Source organism: Vidua macroura, chromosome 23 (assembly GCF_024509145.1).
Source record: "Vidua macroura isolate BioBank_ID:100142 chromosome 23, ASM2450914v1, whole genome shotgun sequence".
Classification (NCBI taxonomy): domain Eukaryota; kingdom Metazoa; phylum Chordata; class Aves; order Passeriformes; family Viduidae; genus Vidua; species Vidua macroura.
Window position 1 is genome coordinate 4,428,230 of NC_071593.1, and position 18,596 is coordinate 4,446,825.

An 18,596-nucleotide genomic window follows, 5' to 3' on the forward strand; every position below is an offset into this window, starting at 1 on the left:
ATCCTGACACCATCTAAAATATGGCAGCACTACTGGGTGCTGCTGGAATATGGCCCTAATTTATAAACCAGGGAGAAACCCTGTTCCATTTTGAAACTGAGAGACAGTAATCTAGAAAAAGGGTAAACCACAGGGAAAAATGGTAGTGTTGTCCATGAGCTATAGTGTCTAGTCCATCCAACAATTCAAAAATAAAATAGGATGCCACAATATTTAGGCCACGCACTGAATCTTGGATTGTCACAAAATAAAAACATGGTGTATCCTAGATGGGGGTATATTTCATAGAGCCATATGCCATTTTCCTTGTTTCTGGGTAGTATTTTTCCAGTGAAAATCTGATATGAGAACACTAGAAGTAAAGAAAAAAAAATTACGAGAGAAATAGAACCCAAACCTCCAGTTTTGCTTGATACAATAAATGTTTTTGCAAGAGGGCTTCAGTTTACTCCCCTCTAAATTGAAAGAAGTGGTGAAGCAGCAGATTGCTCACTCACAGGAGACACAAGTTTATCACTAAACCTTAGGAAAAAGCTCTCGATTGCCTTGAGGCTCCAGCTTTGCATTAAAATGCATTGAGGAGGCGGTGATTCAGGGGGCAGTGGACCAGAAACCTGTTTGAGATATTTCTGGTGCCCCTGAAACACTGAGCAAAGGACTCAGCCTTGGGATTTCTGTTTGAAGAATGACTCTGTGCCTGTTTGGGCACCACAAGGCTGGGACACCACTCCCAGCACCAGGTGGGTGGAAGCAATGGGACAAACACCTGGCTCAGGAAGTGCTCACTTGCAATTTTGGGAAAGAAACAGGAACTATTTGGAACAAGGGTTGGATATTAGGAGGCCAGTGAGGATTTCACTATCAAGTGCTCCAAAGCCTGGAAAGAATTCTGTCTCTTCTCCCCTACACACCAACACTAACCCATCCCAGGATCACATCCTGATACAGCCCAAAGGGACTGCATTATTCCCCCACCAGGAGCGGTGCTTTGGGTGCTCACAGATCTACCCTGCAATTTTCATTGTGGCCATCCTGGATTCCTTTCCTACTTCCCCTAAACCGTCTCCTTTTTCATGCTGAGCATCAAAGGAGAATAAATCCAGAATTATTGCACTTTACCTGCTAAAATTATTTCCCAGCAGACTTGTAACAATCCAAGCACACCGTGTTCTTGTCGGTCACATCACTGTCCACCAGCCTGGCAACATTTTACCTACCTCAGGCTCAGCCCTCCTGCTCAACTGAGCCCTGGGCCCTCTGCGTTCCTCATGAACAAAAAGCAGGATTTGCTTATGGAAAAAGCAGCAGCCCTAAGTAGCACTCCACACAGCTGTGCTCCCCCCCAACCTTCCCCACAGGCGCTGCAGGAATGCCCAGAACGAGGGCAGGAGAGGGGCTGAACTCTTCATGAGCTGTTAGCAGGCTAACGAGGGCATCTGCAGGAGGAATAGGCACTAAAACTGAAACCAGATACAAAATAAATATCCCAGAGCTGGATTTCTTAAAAAAGATTCTGCTGAGCTATAGCTCCACATCAAATTTTTATTGAATACATTTTCTTCTGAGAATTTGTGCACTAAAACCAGTCAGAATCATATGAGAGGAGTATAAATTTCACGTACAGTTTTCACTGCAAACATCCTTCAGGAGAAAAAGCAAAAGCACTTTTTAATCAAGCCCACTCCACATCCTCTCCCTTCTCCCATGGAACCCAAGAGGGAGGGTGGGAATTGGAGCCCACGCAGCCCCAGTCCCTGCAGCACTGGGGCAGTGGGGAGCTCAGGGAAAGGATGCTCAGGGAAAGGATGCTCTGCCTGAAGGTTATGGGGAGGGGGACACATTATCTCCCCTTTGCCATGCCTGAAGGCAATGCCTAGGTCTGCTTCACATAAAGCTGTGAAGAAGGGGACATTTCAAAGCAATTGATACTCTTAGCTGACAATGTGAATTCACATGATTTCAGTAAATTGCTGTTAAAACCCAAACGTGACACCTCCTCTTCTCCCAGATTCAGAGCTGCCCCTCCAAAATTTACTTGGTCACATTATTTTCTGAATCTGGAATGGATTTCCTGTCTGATTCTACAAAACCCAAAAATGAGGGGCTAGTTCCCTGGAAGGATGATGTTTCTCACTGTACAAGTGATTTCAGGTCACTTTGAGCTTGAAAAGGCTCTAGGATCTGAAATGCTATTACAAACAGAAAAGCTATTTTAGTCAACTTCTTTTAGCAGCATCCCAGCATCCAACACTTTTAACTTCTTCTCCCTCAACAACTACAAGGAGAACTCAGAAAAAAACTTATTCTCTCAGAGGTGTCCAGATTTGTGACTATAATGTAAACTTTAAACAAGTCTAAAATCGAGCACCTTTCAGCACTTGAGCAGGTCTTGGTGGCTGTGTTGCCCAGATGCTCACATGGCAGTTCTTCCTTGGAGACTGAGCTACCTGGACCCCTGAGAAGAAAATTACACTGAAGAAAAGGTCAATAAATGGCAGAGAGGAGATGATATCCCATAATAGTTATAATTACTGTTTATCAGAGTGCTGCACTGCACAGGTAGCAGGTTACAGGATGTATTTGCTGTATTTTTTCATTAAAAGAGGACACGGCTACAGGACTTGGAGTTGATCCCTTGACACGTGTGTCTGCTGTGTCACAGGACACACCACGCAGTCACATCTCCGTGGAGCCAGTGACCTTGAGATTGACCTTGCAGTCATTCTTCTTCCTGCATATTTTTGTGATGGATTTATTGTTCAATAAACCCAAAAGAACAACAGCATTTGATGCTGGAGCTCTTTGTACCAGTGCCAAGAGCTGCGGGAGGAGCTGGGGCTGGATCTGCACCTTGCTCAGACTGTTCATTGATGTTGTGGCTCTATTCTCCACTGCAGGCCAAGGAGGGGATGAATCTTCCATGAGGATTCCTTTTCCTATAAAGTTTTACACTAGGTGTGTAAAGAAAATTCCCAGCAGGACAGCCCAAGGAAATGCAAAATCATGAGATAAAATTTGACTGGTATGCTTCAGAAAGCTGTTACATATCTGTAGGGGGACACTATAAAACCAGAGACAGTGCATCTGTGCTGGTCAGTGGGGGTTGAAAGACTCTGAGATGCTTGGCTGAACCAACCTGACAAGGTTCTTGCACCCCAGAACACTCAGACACCAGTGCTGTGTCTTGAAAATAACAAAATCCCTACAGAAAGTGACTCAAGTCTAAGTTATAGAGAGGAATAAACACCAGTGTTCTGCATTCAGGAATAAAGACTGTGACTACAGAGCTGTTGACGCCAGCTTTTGAAGAATGCCACAAAGATAATCGAAGAATGGTGAAAATCTTCACCATTCACCAGGAAGAGCAACCTCCTCTCTCCCTTCTCCAGCAGAGAGTGCCTGTGGTGGCTCAACTGAATGGTTGAGAGCTCAGCAGAAGGGCAGTGGTGGCCAGGGCAGCACCCAGGTACCATGAGGACTGCTGGGAGCAGCCATTCCCTTCTGCCATACAATATGAAGACACATTGAATCCAACAGATTTATTTTGTCCTAGTTACATTATTGGGAAATCTACTTTTCTGGGAAGAAGAGATTTTACAGTGACTCAAACTGATAAAAACTTCAACCTCTATTTCACTCTGTCATGCCTTCTTTGCTGCCCATGGCCAATAAGCAGCCTGAGCCAGCAGACACTCGTACGATCCACGCCCCACGGCAGCACGAGGAACAGAGGCAAAGCTGATGTTTAATGGAAAAAAATGTACGGTGATAAAAATTGTGCACTTTTTCCCTGACACAGAAGATGATCCCCTCAGGAACGCTGCCTGTTCAGAAGCAAAAACCATTTAGGTTGGTCCTTCTCCTCTGGCTTTTGCCCCTCCATTAACACTAATGAAGACCATTGCATGATCTCATAGTTAGACTAAGGCTGTGGTTCCTACACACCACTTCCACAGCCTCAGAGGTGAGCACAGCATTTTATAGTGCAGACCATGAACTTGGGGCTCTTTTTAAGAACCTTTACTGCCTTTCACTAGGGGTAGTGCACCACGTATGCATTCATGGGTCTGACAGCCACTTTGACATCCACTGGTGTGACCCACGACATCACCATGGGTGTGGAGAAAGGGATGCAGTGATGCACCCCAGATGGGATCAGGTGGCAGGATGCAGGTGGCAGCTGTGGGAGGTGACAGGGGTGGAGAGTCTTCACTTCACACCACTGAGGCAGTGCGAGACACAAGAGGCATCACAGCTTCATTAACCCAGGGCAGCACAGACATCAGTGACAGCTGAGGCAGCCAGCTGATAGAAAGGGAGTAGAGACTCCTTCAGAAATGAAAGATTATTTTGAGAATAAAAGCAACCGGGGTAATCAGCAAAACGTTCACAAAGGCAGAGGATAGAAGGAAGAGCACTCAAACCTGCAGGCACCTGTGAAGTGATTTATCCAAAACACTTACAGAAGTGTTCCTTAACAAATAAAATACAAGGGTAACTCACTGCAGGCCAAAACACTGCATATTAAAGGAAAAAATATCCTGCATTAGAAAGAGAGACTTCAGCCTTGGCAGCATCTGCTCCAAGTCCTTTGCTGCCCACGCCAGAACAAACTCCAGATCTCTAAACTCAAATTGTAATTTGCTTCACTACAGAATTCCCAACTCAAGCCCCAATTATAACTCTCCAGTGAGGGTGAAACTCCAGCCAACAGTATAATACATTCACTGACACCTGCAGACCTAATAATTGACCAGGGAGGATGTGGATGAGCTCAGCAGAATTGCTGCATTGCTCCTGCAAGGCTCGGTGTCCTACACCAGGAAAGAGCTTCGCTACTGCAAGGTGCATAATTTAATAAACCATTAACTCAAACCTGAGGTGAAGTAAATTCAGCATATTATATATTTCAAAATAGCATTAGAATTCAATTTAAGTGTCACCAAAAGCCTAATCCTCAGTATACAGAGCATATTAATAAGTGTCTTGGAGCCTGTGGTTTGATTTCATTTCCAGCTGAGTTGTGCTGCTGATCCCTGCTGCGAGGATGTCTCGGTGACAGCATCACTGGCCTGAACCAGAGCAGAATCACAGGGATGACAGTCCCACTCTGTGGGGTCTTCCCAGGAGAACACAGGGGTGGGCGCTGAAGCAAAAGTAATCCTGCCAGTGGTGTCACTTCTTGGTGTCCCTGCTGAGATGCTGATGTTCCCCACTGACAGCAGGCTTCTCACAGGGCCCCTGACCCACCCCTGCTGTTGGGTCCCTTTGCAGCCACAGGGGCAAAACTCATTTTAGGTTAAGGCAGGAGCTCCTGTTCACGCTGAGCTGCTGGATGAGGCACAAGAAGGCCCTCTGTGGCTGCCCCCCAGACATGCTATGGTGCATGATAGGCTGCAGACCACAAGGAGGGACAGAGCCAATGCTTTCCCTCCCCTGGGTCAAGCAGCCAGGGCAAACGGGGCATTATTTCCACCAAGAGCTGAAAGCACCAAACCTGTTTCCTTTCTGTGGGAGCTGGACATGTTTTGGCCTTTTCTCTGTCGCCCCTGCCAGAACTTCTCTTGATCAGCAACCCAGGCACATCCCCCAGCAGTTTGGGAAATGCATCTCTTCTATAAATGACAACAGATTATTTAAGCAACAACTAAAGCACTCTGACTGCTTTTTAGTTTGCTCGCATTAACGTCAGTCTCCTCATATATCTAGGGAACAAATCCGGGATTTTCTTTAAAATGGTGGAGAGCGGTACAAAAATAGAAGCCTGCTTGTCTAAAATAAAGTTATGTGTTTGAAAGGGCTGGAAATTGTTTTTTAATCACAGGCGTCTTTCTTCTGGAATATAGTCTGCCGTCTATACATTCTGCTCTTCCACCCAATTCCTCAGGAAAATGCAGCAAGTGCATTAATAAATAATTTATAAAAACATTACAAAAGATAAAGCACTCCTGCTAAAACATTTCCAGCCTTTGACACACCAGTTCATTTGTAATCCTCTTTGCCTCCCCTTCACTGGAACATCAGCAGAGGGTTCGTGCTGCTGCTCTCGCAGCCCCACTTCACCCACCCTGCAGTCCTTGGGATCCAGGCAGATCCAGGCACAGTCCAGCCCAAGCCACAGCTCAGTGTTATCTACTGTACATTTCTGTCATGGAAAATGTTTCTCCTGGAAGCAACATCCTGATTTATTTTCACCATCTTGCGTGAGAGGATGGCTGCAAATGCACATGGCTGTCCCAACAAATACAGCCCCAGGGTTTGTCCTTCCTCCAGCAGCACACAAGCTGTGCTCTCTGTGTCACTCCACAGGGTGCTTGGGAGCATGATGCACAGGACCCTTTGCTTCTCTTATATAGTTTCTCTGAAATTCTCTTTCAAGAGTCAGTATGTTAGGCATGCGACAAAAAAGAAAAAAAAAAAAGAAAAATCAAAATAATGAAACTGGAAATTATTACAAAAGAGTTCATAGAACCCTTGGAATTTCAGTTGGACTGAGCAATAATTTTTGCACAGCTCCACCAATTCCATGAGTATTTCAGATCTTTAATGAACCCTGAAAAACATGATGGGAAATCTTGAGACATGGTTGTTCCAGTGACTGCACAGCAGCAGGGACACAGCAATGAGCACAGTGCCTTCAGGAGAGCTGGTGAGAAGATGAAAGGAGGGAAAGAAGAAAGCATCCTTCAGAGAGATCAAGTCAAAGGCATGTTAAGGAAGCACAAAAAGGGTATCCACAACTTCCTCATCCTCTGAAAATGCTTGTGCATCGTGAAGCCAAGTGATAACACAAGAGGACTGACTGCTGCATCCTGCCAACGTCTGGTACCAAAAGCACCTCTGCTGCTGCAGCTCAGAGCTAAATCAACACAGGGGACCATTCTGCTCACCTGGAACTGCTGTTTGGTCTCCCCACACACAGTCTCCTCTCCAGCACAGCTTCACATGCACGCAGGGCACTGGGAACAGGAGCCACAAGTCTGCTCTGTGAACACCCACCTGTATCCAGACCATGCTTGGGAGGTGCAGCCACACTGGAGGTGGTTTGGTACCACAGCCCATGCTCTGCTGTACTTCTATACCATTTAATTTCATCACACAGGCTAAAACACACTTTGGGAATGGGTGCCAGCATAGCAGCAACAGTTTATAATCCTGTTAGCAGAAATGCACAGGCTCATTGTGCCAACACCTTGCTCACACCCCACTCCCCAACACACAGGACCCAGCTAAGTGCCCACGTGCAGCACAGCATTCTCTGTGCTTTATTGCCCAGCCACTTTTATTTCACCCAAATGAAAAATAAAAACCCATTACTAAGCAAAAGTCTTGAGAAATTTTATGAGATTGTAATGCTTCCAATTTATGTTGAAAAAGCCCCAAATCCTCAAGCTGTCTGTCGCTGATCCAGCCAGGGACACAGGAGATGCTGCTGACACAGCACAGCACAAGTGATCAGAGAGGGAAATGCTACTCTGACGGGGTGCTATCAAAAATAAATGGGAATGGCTTCCTCTTGTTTAGGGCATAATGGAAAACCAAGGCAAAAAAAAAATATAGAACAAACACTAAATTTATGCAGGACAGTGACAGATGTCATGTAGAACATTTTAAATGAGTTTTAGGTCTTGATATTTTCTGCCCACAGCTTTCAGACAAGATGTATTTTAGGAAAGGAACACACTCAGGGGGCATCAAGCATCAATGCAGACATTCATAGTAACAAACTGCTGAATATTCAAGTGTATCCAGAAGGAAGAATTCAGGAAAAAACGGAGTAAAGAGAGACTATTGCAAAAGCCTCTGACATTCAATCAGTGCTTACACATACTCTGCAAAGCACAGCTGGTGCACACAGAACTGCAGGAACAGTAATTAAAGACCACTACCCAAATACTGCCCACCACCAGTGCCCCCTCAGCATCTCCCATTTGCTCCTTCTGTGACAGACATCCTGCCTGGATATTACACCTGGCATGACTGCTGATGTCCCTGACCTTCTCCTGCCATTTCCTACCCTACAGAAAAGTATTCCATGACTTTCATGGCTGCTGGGAGCATCCTGTGAGTGTGGGAGCAATAAAGATGAAATGCAGTTTTCCCCTAGGCTCCCAGAGAACTGGATTATCACATTTCAGCAATTACTGCAAACACTGGATTTACAACAGGGCTCTGTGGAGCTCTGGTGTGTCCCTGTGCCTGCCTAGCTCAGCCTGCATCCCATTCTGCTTCCTTGGCTCACCTGCCAGAACAGTGCCACTGACACTCTTCTGCACCAATTCTGAATTATTCAGTCAGCAGTTAACGCTGTGCAACGTGAAACAGCTCTCTGCCACTTCTCTCCAAGGCTTGTTAGTCTTAATTTGTTTGACTGGCCAAGAGGTCTAAATTTACAAGTTTTTAGCATGATCCTATAGCACAGTTTTGTACTTCTTATTTAAGAAAAAGGGCAACACTTTTAAAATATGTATTTCCTCCCATCCCCATAGCACCTGAACACCAGCACTAAAGGAGACATCAGTATCTGCTACAGGTGGAACACAATGAGCACCTAATGAGCTCAGCATCTCCAGCTGTGCAGCACAGGAGTGGGAGTGAGCAAAGAGCCCATCACAGTGCAGGGGTGAAGGAAAGCCTGCCTCTGTAACCCTGGCAAGCAGCAGCCTGCCCAGAAGCCTGGCAGCCAGGGTAATTTTCAGTTCCTGGGGTGCCAATTTCCAACACACAGAAGGGAATGCTGCATCTCCCTGCTCAGCTGTGCCAATGTTTGAAAATCGTCCATGTCTGAGAATCCACATTTTCCCTCCATTAGTCAGTACAAGTACAAACAGGGGGATTTCTTCTTCTTTTTCCAATGACACAAAATCTGGTACTGTGCTGAAGGTCTAACATGGGCAGGCTGAGTCCTGCCAGTGACAAACCAATGCACTGAAGTCACAGCTGTGCCACAGCCTCTGCAGGAGGCCAGGACCTGCCACCACCCCCATCTCAGAAAAGGTTTCAGCAGCTCTGCTCCATGCTCAGTGAACTGTGGACAGCCAAGGCTCTGCATCTTCTCACAAGTGAACAGATAATGTAAAACAATAAAAAACTGAAGTTCTACTGAGATGTCTTCCCCAGCAACCTGTGAAGAGGCCACCCATGTCCTCATCCCCATCTTCTTCTCTGCCTGTGTCACTCAGCATGATCTCCTATTTCTAGAGATCACATAATCAAAAGAAAAATATGAGAACCAAATGTAGGAAACCACCACCTTGGGCATGCTTTCTTCATTCAGGCCCAAGAGTGAGTGGCCAAGAGAGCATCCATGCAAGAGGCTGCCAGTGCCCAGGTCTGGACCATGTCCAGCAGGAACATGTCAATGCTGGCTTGGCAATTACAGCACCTATTACAAGTATTAAAGGTCTTTGGGGTAAGGCAGCACTTAAAATCCGTTATCAAGAAAGCTTGAAATGTCTCAAAAATGTGAAACCCCTTCAGAAGAGAGAGGAGGTGGAGGCCCCATGCAGCAGACCCCAGCCACAGCTGCCAGCACCATGGTCTCTGCCAACAGCCTAAGAACTTCCAGCAGAGACCCAGAAAACTGAATCATGCTGCTCCAGATGATTGGCTCTCATTTCTCATGCCTCTGACCAGTCTGCAGGGAGCAGGCCCATCATGTCAATCATAAATGACAACAAAAAGTTGTTTAAGAAATTGGATATCACCATATAATTAATGGCTACGACACCGTGCATGAGAAAGGTTGTGAGTCCCTGTGGCTGGTTTGAGTCCTGGCCTTTACGCTGAAAATGTGAGGTAGAAAAGATCACAAACATTTGTGTGGGGATTTTTAATCGATATCTAACCTGACAGTAGGATTTGGAGGAAGATCATCCCATAAAACATAGATGGCATCGCAGACTAATTGTATTTACTCCCCATTGACCAGACACTGCACAGAGAGAGCACAGAGAGAGTCCCAGGAAGGAGCTGAATGTCTCCCCAAAAAAAGGGAAAGTCACACATGTACCTTGGTGAACTATAAAGCCAAACACATTGCTGGAGATTAACATTGCCCTGGCTATACCTATTTTTGAATATCAAACTCATCTACCAGGGCTGTTGAAGTGAAAGCTTCTGAAGGAGATGCACAAAACACCTTCTGTCTCTCTGGTGTCACTGCTCCTGAATTCACCATGGAGCTGAACACAAACACTGTGCAGACGATAGGGAAGTGTCATCTATTCTTGGCCAGCTCCTTTCTGCCGGCTGCATAACCTTGAGCGCATGACTGAAGGATGCCCGTTTATGCCTGGAGATGCTGCCATGAATCACAGACCCCTCTTCCTCCCACAGCGAAGGCACAGCATGTCCTTGTTGAGGAATACCAGTCTACCACAGCCACAGTGAGATGTCCTGCAGCACATTTTATAAATAGGCTTCTAAGAAATGTACTTCCCATCCTCTTGAAAAAAAGTGATTACCAGAGCAAAGAAAATGACTAAACATTGATGCACGCCCTGTGAACGTGAAGAGCCAGACCCTGGGGAACAGCTCAGAGATCCTACAGTGCTGCAGTGCACATCAGGGAGATGCTGGCTAAGTGCCACAGCAGCCAGGGCCAGCAGCACTTCTAGGGAGCACATCACAATGAGAAAAAGTAATACAAAGCTCGAAAATGAAGAGAGGAGAGGTGACCTGTGGGGCCAGGAGCTCTCGAGGAGGACAAGCACAGCCTGGGCAGGCGTAAGAGAACAGGATCGATGCAGTCACGCTGTGTTTTCAGAGGAGCCACAATTCTCCTCTGCGAGGTGCAGTGCTGCTCCCACCACTGCAGCCAAGCATCTCCTCTTTCCTTGCACACAGTATTTATATGCCACAGATGCAAATGGAGCTGAGAACACACAGATATCACAGAGGAGGGTGACATATGGTGTGTGTTTCCTTTGTTTATGTCCATGGTGTGGGCACCATCCTCTGTGGGTTGTAAGGGGTCTGTCCTGCCCCACTGACAGCAGCAGTGCCTTCTTTTTTAATATGGAAGTGCAATTGCAAAACCAGGGAGAAACAGCAATTATTTTCCATTTGCTTCTAGAAACAGATGTCACTTTCCTCACACTTGTTTGTTTTCAGGACCATGGGAGTTTAATCTTTAAAACAATATTTTTACAGTATGTGTCAAGTGCCATTTCATAATGAAAGAAAACAAATTACTTCCACTTTGTACACCATGGTAACCAGTCAAGAATGTGAACAGCTCCTCAAAGGTGGGGTCAGCAAACACCTCCCGGGCAAACTCCCACATGAGATCCTTCACACACCCCCACAGCCCCAGAGGAGCTGCCCAAACCCTGTGTAAATAAGAAGAAAATTTGGCTTGACTCCTCCTGGGATTTTGCTGTTCCCACAACAGCCAGAAGAAAAATCTTTGAGTGACTTCAAATGCTCCCTGGAAACTGAATATCTCACTGGAGGAAAGCAGATCCAGTGCAGGGCCAGCTCCAAGGTTCACCCCAAATTCAAACACGGCCCCTGGGTTCTCTTCAAAGTCAAGCACAGCCCATGGCTGATATCTCTCCCACACCACAGTATGCCTGTGCAGCATTCATTTCTCTGGCTCTTGCCTTGCTTCAGGATGGAACTACACAACCAGAAACCTTCACAAAGTCTCACTTGAGCCAATTCCATGCTTAGAGAACACAGGAGCTGGCATCAGCTCCATACTGCTAGAGAAAATGTATAATCCCTCCAGAGACATACAACTAAGACCCAATTCCCTTTCAGACAAACAAAATCCCCCAGACAGTAAAACACAGGATGCTGACTCCCCCCCAGCAGCAGCTGAACGTGGCTGCAGCAGCTTGACCAGGTGACCCCAGAGAGAGAACTCGTTGTCATCCTACCTGCAGAAGCCAGTAGCACCTTCTGTGAAACGTGGGGATGATGGAAGAATGGACATAGCAGCCATACAGGCACTGGGGACACAAAAAGAGAGAAAGCAGAGTCAGGTTAGTGGAGGAACCATCCCAAGAGGCTGCACTGGGGACAGGGCAGCAGCGTGACCCACAGATGGAGGACAATGCTCTGCCCTTGGTCTGGGGCTGGTGATACACAGCACAGCACTGTGGCACCCTGGTGTAGGCACTGTAAGCTTTGCTACAGGTCACAGAAGCCTGTCCCTAACAATCCCTGCCGTGCTACCTCCACCCAAGGAGTGGCCAGAGCCAGCAAGGGCTCCCGTGGTGCTCAGCACCACGACACAGACAGGGCTGGTCTGGGGGCTGCCTTTGAATCTTTGCTCCATGGTATTTTGATTTTTTGGCAAATACAACACATTCATCTCTTTTCCCATGGTTTATCTCCTAGGTATTTCAACTGAAAATGTTGTGTTTGTAAACTGAAAAAATTGCTGTCAGATATTTTAGACAGCAAAAGGACAAAATGTAGTTTGATTCTTTTCTTTTTCTTTTTCTTTTTTTTTTTTTTTTTTTTGTTGTTGTTGTTGTTTTTTTTGCTTTTTTGGGGTTTTTTTAATGAATTCTGCTTCACTGATTAACTGAAATCAGCAAGGCCGAGGAATTCTTTCTGCAGGACAAAACCCCATATTTCCAGTATGTTAGAACTTTTTGGTTGGAAACCAAGCCCAGTGCCAACCCAAACCCACAGAACTGGTTTTAATTGCAAAGATCCCGAGCGCAGAGGGGTGCCCGTGCTGCTGGACATGTGCACTCAGTGAGCACATGGGAGGGGGCAGCAGTCCCCCCTCCCCAGGATCACTGCTCACAAGGTCAGCCTGAATTAAACAGGATTTAAGGACTGGCTGCTATCACCAAGTTATTTTTAAAACACGAATGACAAAGATTAATAATGTTTTTAAAATGTGTCAAGGGTACATTCTACACACTGAAATGCAGGGAGGAAAAACAGAGGAGGAAAAAAGCCCTGCAGAAAATAATCCAAAGAAAAGCTTAACATTTAAATCCCTCCCGAGGGTTGGGGAACAGCTGCCCTGACAGTGACTCCTGCACAGAGTACTGGGGGCTGCATGGAAAGGTCTGCAGTGTTCACTTCTGCTGACTCAGAGCTGGTCCCCCCACTCCAGAAAGCAGCTTGAGATGTGCAGCATCTCCCTGTCCAACCTGCTTCCCAGTGAGGATGGGAAAGCTGGTCTGGAGCTGCTGGAGCAGCCTTCACAGCAGCCAGGGCCATCCACAGCGCCTTGTGAGATGTGTATCAATCTATTCCAGCACCCCCTGATTTGCTTCCCACCCCAATTTGCTGTGGAGTGGATCGAAACTTTGCCCTGATTAAAACAAAACCCAGCGCTGGGCTCTGTGCAGCTCGTGGTGCACAGCAGGCAGGAGCGCTGCCCTCCCTCTCCAGAGCTGTCTCGCAGATAATTCTAGAGCTGTCAATAATGAATCACACAAAAGCCTCCCACCTTCTTGAAACTGGTTCTCAACATTTCAGCAAACCATTAAAAAAATCCTAACAGCTCACAGAATTCAAAAAGCACACAGAACACAGAAGGGATTTCTTAAATTTTTCTTTCCTTTTTTTTTTCCTCCATGGCAGCAGGACATGGGAATCTGACTCTGGATGGATGTTTTGAGGCTGGATGTCCTAACCTGGGCAGCTGGGATAAAGGAGACCCACACACTGAGCAGTCTTCTGGCCTTGAAGAGACAGCAGGGACTGTCCCCACAGGCACGGAGAGGTACCACAGCAGCAGAGAAACACTGCAGGGGTGACACAGACCCTGGGAGCCCAGCACGTGGAGTGCAGGCAAAATGAGTGATGACAGCAATAAAAACTACATTAATTTTTGAGTACAAAGGCGTAAGAAAAAGTTGAGGATATAAATAGAAACCTAGGAAACCTCTGTGTCATTGTTTTGGAGGATTTTCAAGATTAATGGGTTAAGCGCTGTGGGCGACACAAAATCTGCAGCTCAGCACGTGGGGGTTGTGGGGAGGTGGGTGTAGGATATTCCTACACTTGGATCTGCTGACCCCTGCTTTTGGTCCAGGGATGGCCCAGGGCTGCTGAGCTACCAGCCTGCTCCACACCTCTCTGCAACTAATGAGGAGAGTGGAATTACCACCCTGCCTGGCCAGAGCAGACAGACAACAAGGGCAGAAGTAATACCTTTGGCTAAAGCAGCCTTTAAAATGAATTCTTGCTCAAAACAGGCAAAGAGGGTTTCATTAGCTGTGTTTTCTTTTATTTTTTTTTAATTATTTTTTAGTGGGAAGGTAAAAGCTGCAGAGGCCTGTGTGTCTGTGGAGATGTTAATGCCAGGCTGGGCACTCAGCCAATGCATTAAGTGAAATCGAATTCCAGAAACCAGCTTTAATCAGCAGATTTTTAAGGTTAGAACGACTCTCTCCTCTGCAAGGCTTGCCAAGGTTAATTCTGTCCTGAGCAGGCTGAATTAATGGGCTGGACAGAGGAGAACATTTTTTTTTCATTATTCTCTTTTAAGTTTACAAAATCTCCAGGAGAAGAGAAAAGGCATTTCTGAGCAGTGTGAGGAGGAACGCCACCTCGGCAGCTCATTGACTGCTGTGTGGAGAACACACAGGGGCTGGCATCAGCCTGAGCCCAGAGGAGCCCTGAGCAGCAGCAGCCGAGGGACACCCGGCTGTGGGAGTGCTGTGACCTGCTGCTGGGCGCCCATGGTGGTGGCCCTGTGTCCCATCACCCGTCAGGGAGTGTGTCCTTGTCCCTGGAGATGACCCTGTGCGTGTGGCCAAGGATGCCCTGAGCACACACCGTGTCCTGCCACCGTGGGGGATCCCTCCTGCGCAGCTCCCCAGGATGAGACCCCCACATTGCCCCAGGAACCAGCTACAGGCACCTTCTGAGCAGCCCCCACACTGCTGCTGGAGGGCCTGGCCCTGCCAGCTCTGCTGCAGCTCATCCCTTTACAGTTCCAGGGTAATTAAAGAGGAAAGGCCTTCCCTGAGTAGCAGGGGAGAGTGTGCAATTACAGCTGCCCGCCCTGCCATTTGTATGCAGTGCACATTTGGCATTACCAAACTTCTGAAAACTGGAAGAAGGGAGGGGGGAGGAACACAAAATCAAATTATTAGTGGATTTTTTTTATCCTGAGCTCCTTAAAGTGATTGTGGCTTATTTAAAAATAATACAATAATGCTGAGGTGTTCTTTCTTAACAAGCATACCTTGGGAATGGAAATAAGAAAGCAGGAGAATCAAAAATTCAAGATAGGGTTGGACAGGCTTTGAAATTCTTCTCCCTGGTGAGTTACACTAGTGGATATTTTAAAAACCCTAAAAACCGCCTAGATTTTGTTCAGATTTTCACACTGAATTCCCAATTCCCTTAATAAGAAGCTAAATCAATCTTTAGAGAACAAATCACGTAACACCTATGGCTGTACATTATTAAAATATACTTGAGTAATTTTCTGGTGGTAAGGCTTCAGCTTTCGATGCCCCAGCAGCCTCTGGACAGCAGGAGCAGGATCTGTGCAGGTTACTGGGGAAAAGGACTGTGCCCTCTGCTCCTGGCTCCGTGGTGGGATTGGGCAACACGTGCTCAGCCCAGCAGCTGATCAGCTCCCTGGTACACCCCCGTGCTGCTGGGATCTCCCTCTGTAATTACTGACCATTTCAGAGCTTCCTCACCAATTTCCATGAGGGAGCAGCACACTGCTGGCAGTAGCAGCTCTGCTGCCATGGATCAATCCTCCATGGAAAGCCAAGAGAGGCATTGGCTTCATTCCTCTCATCATCCTGGTGACAGGGTACAGGTCTCCTGAAGCAGTGGCTGTGTGTGAGCCCAACCATGCTCTGCTCTCACCCTTGCCTGCTGTAACCAGCACACACTGCAAAGGAGCTGCAGCCGTGCAGCAGCACATATGGATTCACAGGCATGGAAGGGAAAGTGGAAAAGCAGCCTGTATGTGCTCAGATGAGCATCCTTCAATGCAGCAACCTGTGTTTTGGTGATACAGTCAAAATGCAATGACAAACCCCACTCTCCCATCCCTATCATGATATATAGAATTATTCTGTGATTTTATCACAGATATCTCCATGATCTGTTCTTACAGGTATCACTGCTATCTCATTCTTTTCAATAACATTTCCATATCCCAGCAGAGACGCCATCCAATCTTCCTGAAACCAATTCCTCTGTATTTCATACAAATCATGACCAGAAGAATTTGTCAACTATTTGTAGTGATACATTTGTTTTACGTGTAGGAGCGATTGTCCATCTGTGGTTTCTGTAACCAGCACCCACAGAAATCTCTGCTGATCCTTTGAGAGGGCAGAGCCCAGCCAGAAAAGTGAGGCAGCTGAAAACTGGGTCTCTTGGCCACCAAATTAGCAACCACTGGGGAAACCCCTCAAATTTGTGTGTGTGTATGTCACCTCTCTTCTCAAACAGACCTGAAGTGAGCACCTTCTGAGACTGGGGTATCTTGCAACATGATCCTTCTTTCAGGACAGGGATGCTGAAGCCACAGCCACATTCCAAATCCATTTAAAGCTCAGATGAGGCTCCCCCCTGTCAGCTGCGGGAGCTGGGAGACAGCGGCGGCTCCCGCCCACTCCGTGAATCAGGATGCAGCGACAGAAGCCGAAGTGCTGCTGTAAAGCCCCTGAGTGGATGCCAGCACCACGTGCCATCCATCTCCCTCGTCCTGCCGCAGCAGCGAGAGGAGCCGGGGAGGAGTGACGGGGGTTGTGACAACTCTGGTAGGGCACGAGCAGACAGGGAGGCGACAGGAGATTCTCATCATTCCCCCGTGCAGACTGGCCTCAGTTCAGCTTTCTAAAGCAGTAAACAGGGAGGGGAAACCACGCCTGAATCCTGGGGAATCCCCAGGGCCAGAAGGCTGCCGCCAGAGCTCTTATTTTGACTTAAGGAGTGTCACAATACAGGAATGCATCCAAAATTTCCCATTACTACTGCAAATCAAAACCAAAACACTGCTAACTGTGTTTTCTCACTCATCATCTTGGAGAAACACAGATATTAGACAGGTTTGGATTTTCCTCTGACGTTCATAAATAGTAACTTTGATTCAGCAAAGCACAAAACCACGTGCTCAGATCTCAGCCTGGGCTGAGACGCGCTGCTGGCAAGGTTCGCCTTTTATCGATGTCAACAGAACTTAAGCAATTGCTTGCAGTTTGCCAGGTTGGGCAAGGAGTCCCTGGTACTGACAGCAGATCCCAAAAACATTCTTAACATTTCTAGGCAGTTGGAAAACCCAGAGAACCTGACCCTTCACTTTTCAGCTGTGGCATCACAGCACAGCGCTGTGCAGCCCTGGGCACTGCCTGCTGTGCAGGCGCTCAGCCTGGTGCAGGCATTTCGGGCTTAATCCTAATGTCACTTCTTTTCCTGACACATTTCAAACCCCCCACATGCCCTCGATGCCACTGGCAGCCATACCCAGGTATCAGTTCCTACACTTGAGCCCAGGGCTCTCCTGTGACAGCTCATCAAGGGAGGAGAGGTTACACAGCCTGTGCATTGCAGGACCTCGTCACTTCTGGTGGCTTTTGTTAACAAATATTGTTCTGTTTCCCTTGCTACTGTTAGAAAGCAATTTTTGAAATGTTCAATATTTAATGAAATATTTAAATGTTTAATGGGTTCTTTTTCAAACCCTGTTTTCCCTTTGTGGGGTTCTGAAGTCTCTGCAAGGATTGCAAGGTTTTAAGTTTCTCACTGTTAGAAATGAATCCTCTAATGACATTGTCTTAACGACAGAAATCAACCTACATGGGGACTGATGCTTCCACAGGCAGCAACACCCATTGCCCAGCCCACTGCAGGATCATTGGTATGCATCCCCACACCCCCTCTGCAGTGCCTGCCTCTTCAAAAATGCATATTTCTTTATTAATACAGGGATACTTTAATCTTAGCCTAATTTTACCTTTAGGGAAGCGCTATCCCGAGGCTGCCAGGAGCTTAGACCCTCCAGATGCAGTGGTGTGATTTGTATTCAAAGCAGCAGGTCTATCTGTCAACATGTTTGTCTCCTTTCTCTGCCAGCTCTTATTTATAATCCCATTCAGATTAATGAATGACAGTAGTTCTCATCACAAGAAATTTGATTAATCAATTTAAGTGCTTAATCACCCTGGCCTGGGTGAAAAGCGTACTGGAGGGATGCTGCCTGGATAGGGGCAAAGTTGTGAGATGTAGGAGGAAAACATCATCACTTTCCCTCGTGAGCAGCTTGATCCAGGAATGTGCACTGGATCCTTGACGGGATTATGAGCTTTCCAAGAGCTCAGAATTTTCTTAGGGCCAGCAGTCATGGCCAATTAGTAATGAAATATCCACCTCCTGATTTGACACAAAAGGCTTCCTACTACTCACCTCACTCCCTGCTACCCATGTCGCTCCAACTGAACCCAAAAACTGGCAATCATGAAACCCCCTGCAGGGTGCTGATGAGGATAACACACCTGGGCATCCTGCAGCATCCCACTCCCCATTAGTCCTGCCCATCGCTGTCCTGTACCTCCAAGACTCTCACAGTCTGGCTGTGTCACTAGCTTGAATACTCCAGAACAATCTCCAGGGTTTTCTGGAGACCTGGGAGGTATTTCAGGTGA

At 46.9% G+C, this 18,596-nt stretch overlaps 1 protein-coding gene across 4 annotated transcripts in view; it reads right to left on the reverse strand.

Moving 5' to 3' along the window:
- The window catches only part of CAMTA1 (calmodulin binding transcription activator 1), a 237,269-nt gene that overhangs the window by 99,272 nt on the left and 119,401 nt on the right, over positions 1–18,596 (reverse strand). For all 4 annotated transcript variants that reach the window (XM_053997329.1, XM_053997330.1, XM_053997327.1 and 1 more), the window contains exon 6: positions 11,886–11,957. In XM_053997329.1, the coding sequence (XP_053853304.1) occupies positions 11,886–11,957 (72 nt within the window). The remainder of the gene's footprint in view (positions 1–11,885; positions 11,958–18,596) is intronic.